The sequence below is a fragment of the Balearica regulorum genome, chromosome 2 (genome assembly GCF_011004875.1).
Source record: "Balearica regulorum gibbericeps isolate bBalReg1 chromosome 2, bBalReg1.pri, whole genome shotgun sequence".
In the NCBI taxonomy this organism is placed as follows: domain Eukaryota; kingdom Metazoa; phylum Chordata; class Aves; order Gruiformes; family Gruidae; genus Balearica; species Balearica regulorum.
In genome coordinates, this window is record NC_046185.1 from 142,682,328 (window position 1) to 142,700,613 (window position 18,286).

The 18,286-nt window shown below is 39.4% G+C and overlaps 1 protein-coding gene across 6 annotated transcripts in view; it reads right to left on the minus strand.

Annotated features, from left to right (window-relative positions):
- The window catches only part of AKAP9 (A-kinase anchoring protein 9), a 119,870-nt gene extending 102,407 nt beyond the window's left edge, over positions 1 to 17,463 (minus strand). For 5 of the 6 annotated variants that reach the window (XM_075746211.1, XM_075746210.1, XM_075746206.1 and 2 more), the window contains exon 1: positions 17,233 to 17,461. In XM_075746211.1, the coding sequence (XP_075602326.1) occupies positions 17,233 to 17,280 (48 nt within the window). In that variant the 5' untranslated portion in view covers positions 17,281 to 17,461. Of the gene's footprint in view, positions 1 to 17,232 lie in introns of all 6 variants that reach the window. The other variant, XM_075746209.1, reaches the window with a different exon arrangement.
- Positions 17,464 to 18,286: the final 823 nt, after the last annotated feature.

Consider the following 18,286-nt stretch of genomic DNA (forward strand, 5'->3'; position numbering starts at 1 on the left):
GGGAAAAAAAAGTTTTGCTACTGACTTTGCTAAGCTGCTTGTTTTTAATGAGTCATGTGATTTTCTTCACAAATTTTTTGAACTAGAAAATTTCACTGCTTTGCCATGCCATTCCTCAGATCTCCTGAAAGTGTTTTGAAAATCTGCACCCAGCAGATGGGTTTGTATATTAATTCATTCTTGAAAATGAATCCTAATATGAAGATTCAGATACTCTGAAAGCATTAGTTGCTTTCCATACAGTTACAGTACTGTTTATTGGATTGCATGAACTTGTTATCTCACTGCCCTTTAGAAACAAAAATACCAACATTTATCCTCAGGCACTAACCACCTTCAGTGTTGTCATAATCATCCAAATAGTCATAAAATTTGGTCACTAGGCTATAACATTGCAAAGATTTTCTATGTGCCACCATGTCTATGCCTACACGCAAATCCACTAGGCATCAGCATTTACTTATTACTTATTATTAAGTACTAACCACTAGTAAGTTACTCCTCAACTGGACCCAGGTTTCTGGGGTGTTTTGGTATCCACACAGGGAAATGGGTAACTTCAGCTCTGACATCCATCTAAGGACAGTAAGCTCACTAAAGCGCAGGACTCTAAACAAGATGTAAATGTAGACGAGGTTCCATAAACTAACAGTTGCTGTTTTAAAAGTGTACGTGAGAGCCTACAATATGATTTTAGTATCACTTTCCTACTAAATGGAAACACAGGATGTGATATGTTTTGCTGACACAACCAAAAGACACACTCTAGGAAGTGAACAGACAATTTGATCTCTGGTGATTTAAACCAAGATATAAAATGATTATATCTTAGCAGCACTTAGCCTCTACCACTTACTGTTCAGTTGCTATCACAGACGAAAGAAAAAATTAAATTTTTGAGCTCCAAAAGGTGACACAACCTTTCCTATCATCATCTTAGATGTATAACAAGTTGATACCTCTCATCTTAACGAAAAGTTGTCACGATTCTAAGTTGACAGATACTGTGCTAAAACTTAAGAATAACTAGTAAAACTAAGCCACTGGTGGCATGTAGTAGTCTAAATTAGGTGGGCTACACATGACAACAACTGACTGGAAACTAGATGGCTGTGTATCCCCTACTGGCCTAGGTGATACAAAGCAATCAAGACAAAGCTTGTGTTCAATAAATTCAATCAGATGAAGATAAAACAAACAAACAAAGGCCTGGGACTTGCAAAAGGTACCACACCTCAAAGTCACTGGGACAGATTAAAGTTGTGCCTACAAAATACACTTGGCAGAAAAATCATTAGACAGAAAGCCATGATTAGTACAGTATTTCATAAAGATGAACTCTTTAGCAAGCTTCAGCACTGACATTTTTTGTAAGGTTGTACAATTACAAATTTGATTAAGATTTCAAGTAGTTTTTTCCCACTCAACTCTTCATGAAATAAGCCTTGTGAAACAAGTTATCTTCTGGAATAAAAGGCAGATACAGCCCTCCTGAGCAGAAGGCAAAAAAAGAGAGAGTCTCCATGCCACTTCAGCATTAAAATTACATACTAGCTTCCAATTTTATATCTGCTTTTTCTTTCAATATTGTGTTTGATTCAACAAAATTATAATCTTAGGTTTTACATTCACTGCAGTTGATTTCTATAAATCTAGTGCATTCAAGTGAAATACAACAAGGATCAATTTTAGTTATTCTTACCTACAGAACCATACTTCATGAATTGTTTGCAATGAATTATTTAAACAAAGCATACAGGTGAATACCATACACTACAAGAAATAAAGAAGTAATGGACATTCACAGATAACAAGCTTCAGCTGTGCTTCAAAAGAAAACTTGTTTTACAGCATAGTAGCAACTTAGTGGTCAAATATAGGCATTAAATCATTCATCTATTCAGAACTTGAATTTTTGGAAAGCAGCAAAGTCATCAGACACGTGTTAGTAAGTACGCTGCCCTCTGTATCACTAAAAAAAATTACTAACAATCTGAGTATTGCTTATGTAGTTACTTCGCTTTATTTCTTCTTAAAGCAACTGCTTTAGCACCTGTTCTTTAACAAGCATATAGTTATATCAGCTATTTAACTATATATAGTTAAATCAACAGCTGGAGACTCATTTAATTAATCCCTTGGAGTTCTTTCAAGATAACAATTTATTTTCAGAAAACAACTGCAATACAGTAACACGGTTAAGCATTACGCATGTTTATTCCACTATACTTAGGTCTTAAAAAATATTAAAATCAAAAGAACTCTCTTTCAGAATAGGAATAGTCTAAAAAGCAATGAAACAATGCCATTAAATACTACACGCACCTAAAAGGTAATAAATCTCTGTCTTGTTCATTAATTTTCTTCACGTGCTGTCCTTCCTCCCCAAAAAGTAACCTTAGGAAAATATTCCTAAAACCAGAAGGCAGAGAGCAGTTTCATTTAGCAAAGCAGGAGCTACGTTCTTATTTTACGAGACCCCCAAAGTTACAATATGTTATGTAGTTAATATCAGAGAGAAACAGTACACTGACTTTAAATAAATTAGCTAAAAATACTACTACAAAAAAAATCCTATAGAGTATCTTCAGATTCTTACTGCCATTCAACTCTCCTAGCCCCTCTAGAAGTTTCTAGCTGACTACCAAGAATAAATAGCAATAAAAGTGATGAATTCACATCCTAGAAAACTGAGTTTAGTCCTCATTTTTACTAGGATTCTGAGGAAAAAAAGTTATAGAGTACACTGAACTTCCTCAAATGGGCAAAACAAGCCTGATCCTTCAAACAGATGTTCACAAGGTTTCTCTAAAATCCTTTTAAACTCCTGGTTAGAGCAGTTCCAAGTACTTTATGAAGCACCACTGAAACCAATTCTGACTTTGTGGTACAACATTATTCATTATCAGCAAGAGAAAGGCCTGATAGTGTCAAATCTGAATAATTTTTTTCAGGAAAAAATTTAAGAAGTTGCTACTACCCCAAAATAACATTGATTACTTAACTAGAGGTTACTTGAGAACAAATCTTCCAATTATTCAAAAGCTGGGCACAGAAACCTTTCATCTTATTAACAAAATATTAAAATAGTTGGTTCCAAAAGTCCCATACTGTAAGTTAGCAACTAAAATCATAACCTGTATAGAGTAGTTAACACATGATATTTAGATAATGCAATTTAAAATACCATATAAATGTTTTATCTAATTCAGAAACATACAAAAATCATAACCTATGGCCATCTGTGCTTGCCAGTTAGAAGCCAACTATAAAAATACACAAGTATGCAAAAGCAACAGTTGCCAGTATCTCCACACAGTGCTTGTCGATCAAATTACTGGCAACCTCCAAGTTTATATTTGTAACACACTTTCTTCCGCTTATTAATTGTCTTTCGTGTTTAAAAGTTAAGGTTGACCTTTTACGTTTTAATAAAGATTGATCTTTTAACATTAACATTAAACTATAAAACCAAAAAATATAAAGCTTCAAGAAGTAAAGATTCTCGTGTTTCTAATAATAGGATTCTAAATACAAATTACTTGCACTAGATTTGATTTTGAATATTACCAGATTGACTTACATTCTGGTTTAGATGCATTTATGTATGAAATAACTATAAGCAGAACACTATTATGTTTATGGTTTTGACTGGGGAAAAGTGACCAGAATAAATTTACTTTCACAAGTTTTATAGCATTCCATACATTAATTTGAGTGGTTCCTAATAAAATACTTGAAAGTGATTTTCCCCACACGGATACAGCTACATCAACATTATAGACCAAATCAAAAAGGTGTTCTTCCCCACCCTCAGGAGATGAAGACAATACCCAAAAACCCACTTATTTTGGAGATCATGGAAAGATTTGACTACATCAGCCCATTATCATCCATGATAACAGCCATCATGCTACCAGATAATATAATTCTGCACCTCAAGTTATTCTTATCTTGCTTCAAGTAAAACTCAAGAATATTACCTACCCAAGCTGGCCACATTAGAAAAGGACAGTCCAGCTTAATTTAAAGAACTCATGAAAAACAAAAATATTCCAAAATTGGGATTGCAGGTAGAAATCAGTTTTGCCCTGATGTAGACCATGCGTGCATTATGGCACAGTCCTAATATTTTTTTTCCCATAGGATTGGAAAAAAAAATCAGTTCCCAGACTGTACTGAGATACTGTCTTTTGTAGCAGTACCTTCTCATTCACTGTAAATTAGAAGGTGTGTAGAAAACAAGACAGGGTGCTGCAGGTACATAAATGATTATCTCACACAGGAGACAGGAGAACACTGCATACAAGAACTCTGTGCTTTTACTATCTCTATCAAGCTCCCTGCCAGTCATCAAAGAGATCATCCAAACTAAAATTTGTATGATGTTCCTCAGCTGTCTGTTCTTCAGTTTATAGTTGCATATCCTGGAAGAGGAGGAGGGCCCCCAAACAGCAGCGCTGACCACTACCGTGAAATGCATGATCCCTTTCTGGTTTCAGGTTAGATCACACAACATCACTGGAGGATCCTGTAGACTGCTGTTACATCTCAGTAAGGAAATGGAAACTCGAAATTCCTCCTTTCTGCTGTTGGGAAAGCATGAGAACTTTCCTCTAACATATTCTTTCATGCTGCTACAGTTTCATGAGTTTTTTGTCAGCTAATTTCTCCAGACTGTCAAGGTCTCTCTAAAAAGAAGCCCCATGCTTCAATTCATTAACTGTTCTTCCTAACTTGGTATCATCCATGCGCTTGCTGAAGGCACGCTCCCTTCTATTCTCCAGGTCGCTAATAAAAACACCAAACAGTACCAACCACAGTTTGAACATCTGAGGGACACTGCTGGCCACCAGCTGGACTTTATATCAGCACTCTGAGTATAGCAGTTCAGATAATTTTCTACCCACCTTGCAGTTCACCTATTCAAACCACCTGTCTCCAGTTTGGTTACAAATAGCCTGTAATAGATCACATCAAATGTCTTCCTAAAGTCAAGATAAACAACATCCACCATTCTCTCCCCATCTACTAAGCCACTCAGCTTATCAAAGAGGACAATTAATTTGCCCTTGATAAATTCCAATCATGCTCCTACCGTTCATGTGCCTCAAGATGGCTTCCAGGAGGATTTGCTCCATAATCTTCCCAGAAACCACAGCCAGGCTGACTTTCCTATAGATCCCCAGATCCTTTCTTGCCCTTCTTGAAGATGGGTCCGATGTTTATGTTTTTTTCCCCTGCTCATTTGGAATCTTGTAATCACTGACCTTTCAAAGATGAGTGAGGGAATAGCCTTGTAGTGACAGCAGCCAGCTTCTGCAGGATGCTTGGATACATCACACTCAGTCCCATAAATTTGTGTACACCAAATTTGCTTAAGTGGTCCCCAGCTTGACCTTTTGTACTGTGGATAATGCTTCACTCCCTCCAATTCTGACACTAGACTCAGGGACCTGGGAAATCCATGGACAGTCCTTATCATTAAAGAGGCAAAGAAAGCCTTGAGTATTGCTTCCATGTCATTTTGTACCAGTTCATGTCAAGATCATTCCAAATTCTAAGCCTCTTCACTGTGTTTGCCATCCACTTCAGTTTAGTACTGCCTACATATAACCATGCATTCTTTCCACCGCTAATAATGAAAATACTGAGTGACAAAAGCCCCTGTAAGATTGAAAGACCACCTACTTTGAGAGTAAGCTATTAAAACAAAAATAATGCTAACAACAATTTTTTATTCAGCTGTAACCACCAAATGATGATTGTGCCTAGACCAAGTCTTTAGTTTGCTTATAAGACCACGTCAAACAGTGCTAAAAATCTTAATACCACACTGACTTTCAGCAGGAAGTTTTGTCTGAATCCACCCTAGTTACCTAGAGATGATCTCACATTAACAGTTGTGCAGATGCCCAAGGACTTTAATGTTGACAATTCATTTAGGTAAGCCTGTTTCCTTTAAAGAGCAATCTTTGCCAGTCTTTTGAGACTCCCTAATGAGTATAAGCAGAATCTTACTGATGACTGCAGCCTTGGTTACGGTGTACTATCAAGCATCAATGTAGCTTCCAGGGGGTTAGGGTTGAGGGTAATCAGCTGTTTTTCAAAAATCATGAATACTGATTAGAATCCTACAAGACAAATCCTGACCCACTGAAGAAAAATTTAGTCAGGCAATTGCTGCTTCCTCAGGTATCCTAATCAATACTCCATTCCAGCTCACATAGTCCATTCTTCCACAACACATTGCAAATAGTCAACTGCAAATTCTAATTAATTAATTTAAAAGACCACCATTTCTAGAGTACAGGGCTTTAAAGATGCAGCAACATTGAGACACATAATGAAATGCATGGAAAGAATTGGTATGTGAAGAGGCTTTGTCCAGACTTCTCTATGTAGCTAATGCAAGAAAACTTAAATCACAGAAGCATTTGCCATTTCTGGGTTGTGTTGATGCTGCAAGTAAGGGGCTGCAGCCCACTGCTTGTTTTTCCTGATCAGCAGGACTCCCACACCACACAACAATGCATATTTTTCTTTCCTCCTGCACGGTAATATTCAGTCTATATACTAAATGAGGAAGAAAAGTTTATTAGAAGTTAGCTGAAAAGGCTTGAAGAGAATATTTTTTGGATGTTAGAAAAAGCATCAACTACTGATTTACTTTGAGTGTCTATGTATTGCTTGTATTACCCTGACTCATGTAAATTTAACTTTTTCCTCCTAAGAGAAAAAAGATAGATTTTGTAACAGCAAAAACTTTACTCTGCTGTAAACCATTTTAGGTTTATGTATGTAGAATACATCTAGGTTTCTCTCCCCCTGCTTCACACTGTGTCCTCTTTAATAAAAATGTATCTATGTCAGATATTTAAAGATAAAAATCAAGGAAAAAAATCTTTAAAAGGTAGAGAGCATATATAAAGGAATGGAATAAAGCTCAGTAAGATCTGAATAGTTATGCTTGTATTTAATTTGTCATTAACTAAGAAGTCTGAAAGAAAAAGGCACCTCAGGATGAACAGACTATGCCTAAATAAGACTTTAATAACCAATACAAGACTATCAGTTTTTTCAAGTTGATGAATGCAATTGAATTGGTACAGAATTTGAGAGGTTACATCTTTGGCAACAAGACAATCAGCTTTACAGGTACAGATCAACAGTTTAAATTCTGTGTCTGATAGAGCCAACGCCAGCTGGCTCCAAGGCGGACCTGCTGTTGGCCAAGGCCGACCTGCCGTTGGCCAAGGCCGAGCCCATCAGTGACAGTGGTAGTGCCTCTGGGATAACAGAGTTAAGAAGGGGGAAAAAAGGGCTGCACAGCAGCAGCCAGAAGAGAGGGGTGAGGATATGTGAGAGGAACAACTCTGCAGACACTAAGGTCAGTGAAGGAGGAGGTGCTCCAGGCACCAGAGCAGAGATTCCCCTGCAGCCCGTGGAGAAGACCATGGTGAGACAGGCTGTCCCCCTGCAGCCCATGAAGGATGATGGTGGAGCAGATATCCACCTGCAGCCCATGGACGACCCCACACCGGAGCAGGTGGAGGCAACTGCAGGAGGCTGTGACCCTGTGGGAAGCCCATGCTGGAGCAGGCTTCTGGCAGGACCTGTAGCCCCATGGAGAGAGGAGCCCACGCTGGAGCAGGTTTGCTGGCAGGACTTGTGACCCCGTGGGGGACCCACACTGGAGCAGGGGAAGAGTGTGAGGAGTCCTCCCCCTGAGGACAAAGGAGCGGCAGAGACAACATGTGATGAACTGACCACAACCCCCATTCCCCGTCCCCCTGTGCTGCTGGCAGAGAGGAGGTAGAGATATCAGGAGTGAAGTTAAGCCCAGGAAAAAGGGGGGGCTGGGGGAAGGTGTTTTAAGATTTGGTTTTATTTCTCATTATTCTACTTTGATTTTGATTGGTAATAAATTAAATTAATTTTCCTCAGTTGAGTCTGTTTTGCTCATGACAGTAATTGGTGAGGGCTCCTGCCCTCATCTCAATCCAGGAGCCTTTTGTTATATTTTCTCTCCCCCGCCCAGCTGAGGATGGACAGTGATAGAGCAGCTCTGGGGGGCACCTGGCCTCCAGCCAGGGTCAATACACCACAGAGAGTAATAGTCACTCCTTGCTAATAAATACAAGTGATGTGATGACTTCCACTCAGTTGTCAAAGGCGATCTTTTCACAAATGTCAGTGCTGAGATTTTCAAAGTAGTCTGGAGAATTTAAATATGTTTTTCGGAGATTATTTGTAGGCATCCTGGCCACCTCTGTGCAGAAACTGAACAAAACTAAATTTTCAATGGAAAAAAATGTTGTGGGTTTGATCATTTTTTAAAATAAATTGTTAACCCCTTTAAATCAAGTCAAACTCAGTTGCACCTTATCATTTTCCCATCTTTTTTATATTATTTTTACATGAATTCATACCATGTGGCATGTCTGGCACTGAATGGACTGAGTGAGAATAAAGCCCCCAACTCAGTAGGTTTATGAGAGACAGCTCTGCGAGGAACAGAGCAGACATAAGGAAAGAACCAACTGCATGAATTTCATGCTCAGTGTGCAAGACTTGACAGGCTTGTATTATTTTGACAGGCTTCTATTATTTTTTACACGCTGCTGAATCATGAGAGAAAAGCGAGCTCACACAGACACTGATATTGCTCACAAAATTCTAGACATGCCTGTGGACTTTGTTCTGGGGTTTTTTGTGAGGATTTTGGGGGGTGTTTGTATGTTTTAAAAAAAGCAAAATCAAATTCCTGGAATATTTTCCCAAGAATGAAGAAAATCTAGGAAGCGCATCCTCCTTTGAGGAGTCCTGTATTCCATTACTGATTTCCATTATCTGTTTAAACACAGCAACCTATGCTAGCTAGCACAACATACTACTGAACATACTAAGACAGGGTTTTCTTATCATTGTTATAGAGCATTAGCTGTAGTAGTAAGATATTTCTCCTCTATACCTTTTAATTGGAACTATATATTCTCAGTGTATGGTACTAATGTTAAACCAGCTACCTCACTTAGACAATATAAATGGATTTAGAAACATTTAAATATTTTTCCTTGTTCTGTGGTTAGACACAGGAGGTTTCTCCACAGAGAAGTAAGAGTTTAAGAAGTAAAAATTTCCAAAAACAAAACCAGTATTAAAGGATAATCACTTCTGTTGAATCACAGCCTACCAGTGAAGTCAAATTTGAGTAAGCTTTTATGCAACTTACTCTGCTTATTGTCTGTAACACCTATTTTATCAATATTTGCACAGAAACATACTCAGTCCCAGAACCACATCTACTCTGACTCTTCAGCTCCACCAATCTTCTTGGCTCTTCAGTTCAGGATGGTAGTTTTAGAGATATGCTGTAATTTTGCCATGGCAGTACAGTTTTCATCAAATCTATGCTTTCCCCTGGAAATATCACCAAAATGGTATACATTCTCTTTAAAATTACTCTACTGTGTAGAGTCTTAAAATTTCTTTGTGTTTTGAGATTTAGAAGCATGGTTCAAGAGACTAGCTCTTCTTTGTTTTGTGACGATGCTACAACTTACAGTTGTTACAACTGTGATTTGATCACTCCCCCACTTTCCTAAACTTAGTGTTTGGTTTCCAGAGTCTCATATCCTTTTGCCCAGCTGACAACTATTGAATTTATTCTATCTAGAAGCTTGTAAGGCTTGCTTTTCAGAAGAGAGGGGAAGCAGGAACACTGACTCCATACTTCTAAGAAACTAAGAATTCTAAGAAATCTTAACTTTTTTATTCATTCTTTTGTCTTTTCTCCACTGGTTGTAGGAAAGGTAGTTTATAATATAAAAGGTTGGCTTCTCAAGAAATCGTGTGAAAATGCAGATTAAGGTTTCTTTCAAGAAACAGGAACACCAGAACCATCAACACAATATGGCATGCCAGCACTCTGCAGTCAACATACAAGTGTCTCATCATCATAAATTTCAAGATCTATTTACTTTACGTTTCAGCATAGCAGTCAAAAGACTGCAATTATCAGATGTGTTTCATTGAACTGTAGTAGACTTATCAATGTACCTGTGCAAATTCAGAGTGTCATGTTACCTGGTACCAGTAATGAAATTATTATGAAACAAATACATAGCAATAGATTGAAATCTCTAGCTACGGGGCAGATATTTAAGACAGCTTTCAGTCCCTAAATTAGAATTCCCAACAATTGTGTTAATAGTATATAATCTTACATTGCAGTACATAGTAGGACAACAAAGTTGGACCTACTTCAGCAGCCTTTTTTCTTTTGCCCTCATTTTCATCTGACTTTTTCATTATTCCAAACACTAAGATGCTACAGTAACCATATATTATTCTGCAGTTAATACCTGTGTTTAAATATTTTCCATGGAAAAAAATACGGCATTTTCTGGTAACACCTACATATATCGAAAGATCCAATCTACTACCCTTGGACTATCAGATACACTTTACTGAAAGTACTTTTGAAAGAATTTGTGGTGGTAATCCTGCTTATTTCCAAATCAGTATAAACAAACTTGTCCAGATACTGTTATAACTGAGGGAAACAAATGTCACAGTGCAATGTTTGCTAGTGCAACACCCCTACTAAAAAAATCACTTGGAAACCAGAGCATAGAAATGAGGGAGAGACTAGTGGTAAAGTGAAGAAAGTCTTGAATGTAGGCAAAGAGCAACTTTGTGCTTTCTTTTCCGTAATTCCTTCTTTTTACACATGGAACAGCAAGAAAACATTTTAAATTGGGTTGTTACAATGCAATTTCTTGCTTTCATAATGCTACTAAAACAATACTGTGTTGTCTTATTTCTCTATTTTTATGAAATTCACTGGGCATCTTGGATTAAAGACCAAATTTCTCTAAACTGACTACAGAAGAAAGGTTATTTTGAAGTGATATTTATCTGCATCCTTAGAAGAAATCAAGTATAAGTTCATTCTACCTTGCATCACTATTTTAAGGTAGATAGCTACTTTAGAGCTTTGAATAAAAGGGTATATTGGCAATAACATTCAAAACAAATTATCAAGCCCTGTATCAAAAGCAAGAACAGATCTCTGGAATGAGGGAAATGGAGATCAAAACCAGGAAACAGAAGAAATATGGAGAACATACTTAGAAATAGGAAGAGTTCTATCAGTGCCAATTGAAAAGAGATATCCCAGATTTCAATTCAACTACTATTTTTTTTACAAGGACCCAATAAAGTCCATAAGAAACTTGGAACACAATGGGAAAAATTAAACTTTTTCTTTTTTTAAAGGAAAAAAGAACACTGAGAAAACTGTAAAGAGCGGGTAGTTCTATAATCCTCACGAGAACAATTAAGTTCTATTAAAAAACTCAACATTTAAGTCAGTCATCCCATTTTTTCTGCTATTAGAAACAGAATGTCTTGAAAATAGTTTCACAGATTACATTTCTGTTCAATCTCTCATCCGATCTTATGTATCACCCCAGAAGCAATCAATTATATAGACAAAATATATATACATCTCAAATGTATATATATCTTTTTTGTATGATAAAATGCAGATATCCACTGTTTTGAATTTAAAAAAAAAAAAAGTATGCACCATGAACTTCACAGAACTTCACTTCTTGTTTCTGTCTCACCTCTACTCAATTTCTGCCCTATCTGCTTTTACTCAAAGAGTTTTAAAACTACACGTTTTCTCTCCAGGGTAACATTCAGTCCTTGTATCTGTGATTTCCTCTGCAGACAAAAAATCAGTTAAGCTTACTCATGTTCATAATCAAAATACACACAGGCAATTCCACATACCTCCTACTATTTGCATTAAGAATTGACAGAGATGCAAATGAGAGAGAGTAGATTGAAGCCAGTAAAAGAAGAGGGGGAGCCAAAAAACACAAGTTCAGAAGGACCTGGGAGAAGAAACATCTTAGCAATAGAAGAAAGGAATGCCTAGGAATTAGGTACAGGTTTGTGAGGATCTTTATGTGCAAGAAAAAGGGCTCCCTCAAATAAACTGTCTTAAAGCCCAGTTCTTCATTACAGCATTTTTTCATACTTTCACTGCACGCTCTTCCTTCCCTCTACTTACTTCCCTCTACACACTGTCTTCAGATAGAGACGTAACCCCACATCATTCTCATTCTAACTTTTAGTCCATAAAGCTGCTCTCTTCCATGCTTTATGAAGAGTGACAGCAATGACTAGAGCTTTATGATGAAACTAGCACTTTGTGATATGGCCGAATACAACTTATTTTAAGAGAAAAGTGGAGTAAGAAAATGCAGACTGAAAAGGAAATTCTTGCTCCCAGGATTCTGTTTACTTTTGTTCAAGTTACTTGAGGCAGACGGAGAATAAACAAAATGAACAGTCTATACCTGAAAGCAAAAAGATGTGTCAGTAGGCCAGCTCTTTAATGAAATGTAAGGTTTAAATGTATTTAATTTGTCTTCTGTGATAAAAAACTCTTAATAACCACTGAAATATTGCTTTTTTTTTCCTCTTCAGGTAAATTACAGGGAACTTAAAAGGACTGTGTTTTACAAACACAATCTATGTATTGAATTCTTCTGTGGGTTTTAAATTAGAGCTTTAATCATTGTGGCACATAACTATTCAATGCTTTGCTTGAGTCTTCTATTTAGAAAAAAAAAAAAATAAATCAACAGCTTTCCTTGAGAAAGGCAAAATTTCTCAGTCTGAAGAGGCCAGAGATGAGGAAATAAAATATTTTTCTCCCCTCAAAAGAGTTAGACATAAGAATGCAAACAGCAAACATTCTCAGACTCTTAGACAATGTTATTTTAATAATACATATCATTTTCATATTCAGCCACATTAAATATTTACATGCATGACCAGAAGACAAAACAAGCAATTCTTTTTTTTTTACTATTCAATTTGTGAAGATAACTTGTCAAATTAGTTATACAACCTGTAATACTTGTCCACTGAGTGCCATTAGAGCTTCCCAAACTAACTTCACTGTTCATCTGCTCAGCGATTCTCTGGTATAGATCAAAAGCAGTAATGCTGCTTTTTCTGTGCTCAAGTGCTTAACTAAACCAGGCAGTTCCCTAATTTCTTAAAGGTTATTCAACAATTACATGATTTCTTCAAACACCACTACAAGCATACATTGAATGTTTGAAAATCAGGATATTAAATTATGTATTTCTAACATTAGACCTGAAATCCTTGACCAACCTGAAAGAACTTACAAAGTAAATTAGTGTCTTTCCCTCACCCACCCCCTCCCACACCAAAAAAAAAAAAAGGATACGGCTAAGGAGTGTGCCCTTTCCTCAACACAAATTTAAACAGGAGCAACACACATATTTAAATTCTTTGCAAATAAAATGTCAATACTGTAAAATAGAGTATTCTATAAAAATTACTATTGATAGTTTCATATCTCTTAATTTTACCAGTTACAGTAGCTGTGCATATGTGTGTGTTTCTGTATAAATTAAACCAAAATATATTCTTAGCTTTCAAAACCTTTACCAAAATACTCCTCAGTCATTTTCTCACACGGGAATCCGAATCTGGTTTTATTCTGAAGCTAGCAAACTACTCTGTATAGTTTTGAACGTTGATCAGAATAGTGCAACATCCTGATAAGAAAAGCCAGCTACTAACTTGCTAAAGAATTCCATAAAATCAAAATAGCCAGCTACCATAAATTGTATCTGCTTTAATGCTCATGTTAGATGAGATTTCCAAGCAAATGGACATAGGCATGCACACTTACTACATGTGCACATAAATATCATACCAAGATTTTCAACCACCATCTTCTAATCTTTTGTAAGACCAGGTATATCTACACTATCTCAGGTCATCAACAATATTCTAGAATCTCTTAAGCAAGGCAGAAAACATATCTGATTGATTTCAAAGTTCACTGTGGTTTGGGGCATTGATCAACTTAAAAGCATGCATTTATGTTTCTTTTGCTGGCACACATCTTCTCCCTTCCACTTTCCATCACAGTCAACTCTGTTTCCCTTAACTAGCCTTTGTGATAAACACTTTTCTTGCTCCACCATAATCAGATCAGGATCTAAGAAGAAGAAATTGCTTGTCTGGGGAGAAGAGAGTTCTATAAAGGCACAGAGACCATTCCAATGGGTAAGGGAGACAGACATTTATAGAGGCTGGGTTAATATCCAGCACATTTACCTAGTGGCAAAGGAAAATGAATGACTATAGGTCCGGAAAAAGGAGCATGTAATTTACTGGGTTTAACTTTGTGCCTCCCTTGCCTTGGTTGGTTTGTAACAGACACAACAGCAATATATGGTGCAACCCCTTCATAATAAAGACTTGGTGTAGTCTCCAAAAGTCAGCAGGTACACATGAATGTTGATGAGCCTCTATCAAGGGCTTTTTATTCCATTTTTCCAATGATGTACTGGCAAAGGCTATATGTTTGCACTGAGACCCATTCTGCCAGGCTTGAGTACACTTAGCATGTTTCAATAGAGGTAAAATTCGCAATGCAGCTTCTCATTTCCAGTAATAGTAAGGGAGGACTCAAAAGAAACTTCCATTGGAGAAAATCCATTTGTAGTACACTTTTCTGTAAGAGATCTATGTGGGAAGACAGTGTCTTAAAAAGACATCAAGAATAAAAAAAAAGTTACATTGCAGATAAATTCACACAAAAACAAACTCCACAGCTTGCCTGCTTGACATTATGATCAGAAAACAATCAAAGGATTGCTTTACAGAAAGTTCACATTGTTTAAAATACATATACTGAGGTTTGGCAGTAGTTAGCTATCTACTTTTTGAGAAAATCAAAAACCAAACAAAAATCTAAGTCCTGATTTCAAATAGTAACTCCACTGTTAGCAGTGTACCAGCCACCTCCATGGCACCCATTAGACTCTTTTACCGGTCTCCCAACTACCTGCATTCATCCCGTAGGTTATGTAACACCTTACTTATAATTAAAATTTATAATTTCAGGTGGATGAGTCAAGGTATCTCCAGTATAACAACACCTGAGCTTTTAGCACAGTAACAACACATACTTTAATATATTTTTCCAGCTATTTTATTTAAACAACATTCAGTGGTTAGGCTAAAAAGTTTTTTGGATGCCTGTTGCTGTGGTTTGCAGAAAATATTCACCGGAGCCAAGCAATTTTAGGAGACATACTGATCATGCTACTATGAATGTGTTTGTATCCTCAAAAAACAGAAAAGCAGCTACAGGAGCAACTCCTGCTTCCATTCTCCGCTAACACAATTTCTTCTTTTCTGCCTTTATCAGTGGCAATTGTCACTGGAAGACTGTGACGTAGTCTCCCCAGTACAACACATTTGATTGCATCATTCACATGTAAAAAAAAGTGGTAAACGGTACACAGAACACCAACGGAGAATCTGAAAAACTAACACTGCTTTTACAGTCCCTTCCCATGTAAATCAAATATAGCTTTAAAGAATTATAATGACTTAAACCACAAGGGATGTTTAAAAGCATAGAATATGAAAGTCTTCAGGTGAATACTTACAAGAACATCATTAGGTTTTAGTCAGAAAAGCTAGCAGAAGGGTGAGAGTTATGACAGTGCTCCTAAAATCGAAAATAAATTAGTAAAGTATACACATGTCTTTTCTCAAAGTAAGAAGGAAGCCATAGAGTCCTGGCTTTTCAGTTCACTTTTCAGTAATTGTAATTTATTTTCTGTGTTAATCCCAGGCCAACATGGACAGAAAAACAGAAATTCTCTTTATAAATTCTTAACTGGCAAATTAACTTCAACCATTTTCTTTGCAAAATACTTTCTAAATTTTCGCAAAAGAATTAGCCAACCTGGGTGTGACAGAACATAGTGCTGCCAGTACCTGATCTGTCCCAGTGCCTTTTAATAGTATGGCATAATGTTGTGTAAACATCATTCTTGCTCGGAGCATTTAAGAACAGGTTTTCCTATATAAACATACAGCTCCATCTAGGAGAGTTTCCCAAAGTACGTTTTGAATGCTCTTTCAAAAGAAACAGAAATGCTCTAAGTTACAAAGTTTTTTGCCTAACACACCAAAATACCTATTCAGTATTTCACAGCTGCACTACATTCTTTTTTTCATGGACCACATAAACATGACAATAATGATGTTTCGTAGTTTCACCTTGAGCTTGTCTTTGTGTTGCCTGTACTATTAGTTCCTGGCGAGTTACATGCGTATCTTTAGCATGAACGACTTACAAACTTCTAAACTCTTATCATTTAGCAATAACTGCTGGAAGGACCCAGACGATACTTAATGTCAAAACATTAATTTTATCTTATTTTCCTACAAATGCCATTAATTATCTTATCTCATTGACCACACCAAAGCTTTCTTTGAAGTAAAAAAGAGACCCTCCTAGAGTGTGGTAACTCGGGTCTGGTGCCCAGAAGGTGAAGCGTGTACTGAGCCATGCTTAAAGAGTAAAATGATAAGCTCCCCGATTAACACTTGGGTAAGTCCTCGGGGCACCGTCTGAGCCGCCTGACAGCCCCCGAGGCGGTGACGGCTGAAGGCGGGTGTGTGGGCACCAAGGGCTGCCAGCGCACACGGCGGGGCCCTACAGGTAACTCACGCACTACCGGCATTTTCAGAGAACCGGTACACGCACCTCACCGCACCACCGGAAGCGTCTTTAATCCTCGGCCTCCTAAGACTCCCTCACGGTATTAGTACCACACTAAGGAACAGCTGTCGGGTTTATAAACTTCCTTAAAGGTTTACAGGGAGTTTCCCAGGGTTAAGAGGCAAACGGAATTTGTGCCCCGGGTGCAAAGCGATTAAGGAAGTTAGCTCTCCTCCTCCTCGGCTCTTCTGCCACTCGGCGCCGCCAGCGGAGCGGGTCCCGCAGCGGGGGGCGGCCCGGGCTGTCACCGCTCGGCCCGGCCCTGCGACGGGCACCTGTGGCGCTCGCCACGCCGTGCGCCCCGTGGGGCCCGCTGTCACCGGCCACTCGCACCCACGCCCCGGTCGAGGAACGCTGCTCGGCCCCGCACCGCCCCGAGGCCGGCGGGGGGCCCGGGGCGCGCAGGAAGGACAGCACAAAGCGCCTCCCCCCTCCGCCCGCCGCTTTGTTCGCGGCGGGGCCCCGAGCCGAGCCCCCTTCTGCAGCCACGCTCCGCCGCCCGGCCCGGCCCCGCCGACTATCCTCCCCTAGCCTCACCACGCTCCCCTCAGCCTCCTCGCCACGCTGCCGCCTCCTCCTACCTTGGCTTTCCCAGCCTCCAGCTTCTTCAGCCGCTCCTCGTCCTCCATGACGCCTGTGCGGGAGAGCAGAGCGTTACCGGCGGCGGGAGGCGGGCCCCACCCCGCCCCCTCCCCTCAGCGGGGGCGCACACGATGGCTGTCCTGTCCCGTCCCGTTCCGTCACCCCTCACAGCGACAACAGCTGCCGTGGCGGGGCCACCGGCGCCGCCATCTTCATCTCCACGTAAACACGCGGCCGGGGAAAGTGACGTTGGGGCCGCCCGCTCCTCCCGCTGCCGCGGGCCCCTCCTCCGCACCGAGCCCCGGCCGCTCCGAGCGCCTCCGGTCGGCTGCGGGTCCCGCAACACCAGCCCTGCAGAAGCGGGTTTGCACCCCTCCAGGCCGAGCGGGCAGCACGCATCGGCGGAGGAAGCCGAGGGACAAGCAGCCGCGGGCACGGCCGCCGCCGCGGAGGGGGAGGACGGAGGCACCGGCGGGCACACCCCCCTCCACACCCCTGTCGCTCCTGCAGGCAGGAGGGCGGGGGGCTTTCTCTTCCCACAAAAGAACTGCAGCGGAAAGACGCCTGTAATTTACTGTTGCTTTGATACAAAGGTCTGAACGGGCAGTACCTGAGTTTTGCAAGACTGCTTCCTTCTGCTGTCTCGCAAATTCAACCTCGCTGGCTACAATGCTAATTTTGACAGTTTTGTTTTTCCTCAGTGTTTTCTTGCTCCTACGTGCGGCTCACTAAATCGCAAGCTTCCTATAGCAGGGATCTAAAGCTTGGAAATACGCGAACGAGCTTTTTGAGCGTGTGTCGCAGACTACGCAGGGATGACAACAAAGGATGTGTAGCCCCCCTGTTTAAATTAATAAGCACTCACCGTGTCGGAGGAGTTGAAATAGGTGTTTTAACATCACAATGGGGAATATGGCACGTGGCAATTAAATGCTAATACAATTTCTATACGTTAGCATTCAACACAAAGAAATATTCTGGGTTTACTGAATATTGTCTACTAAATGTGTGCCTTGCAAGGCTAATAGCAAATTTCAATTGCATGTGCATGAT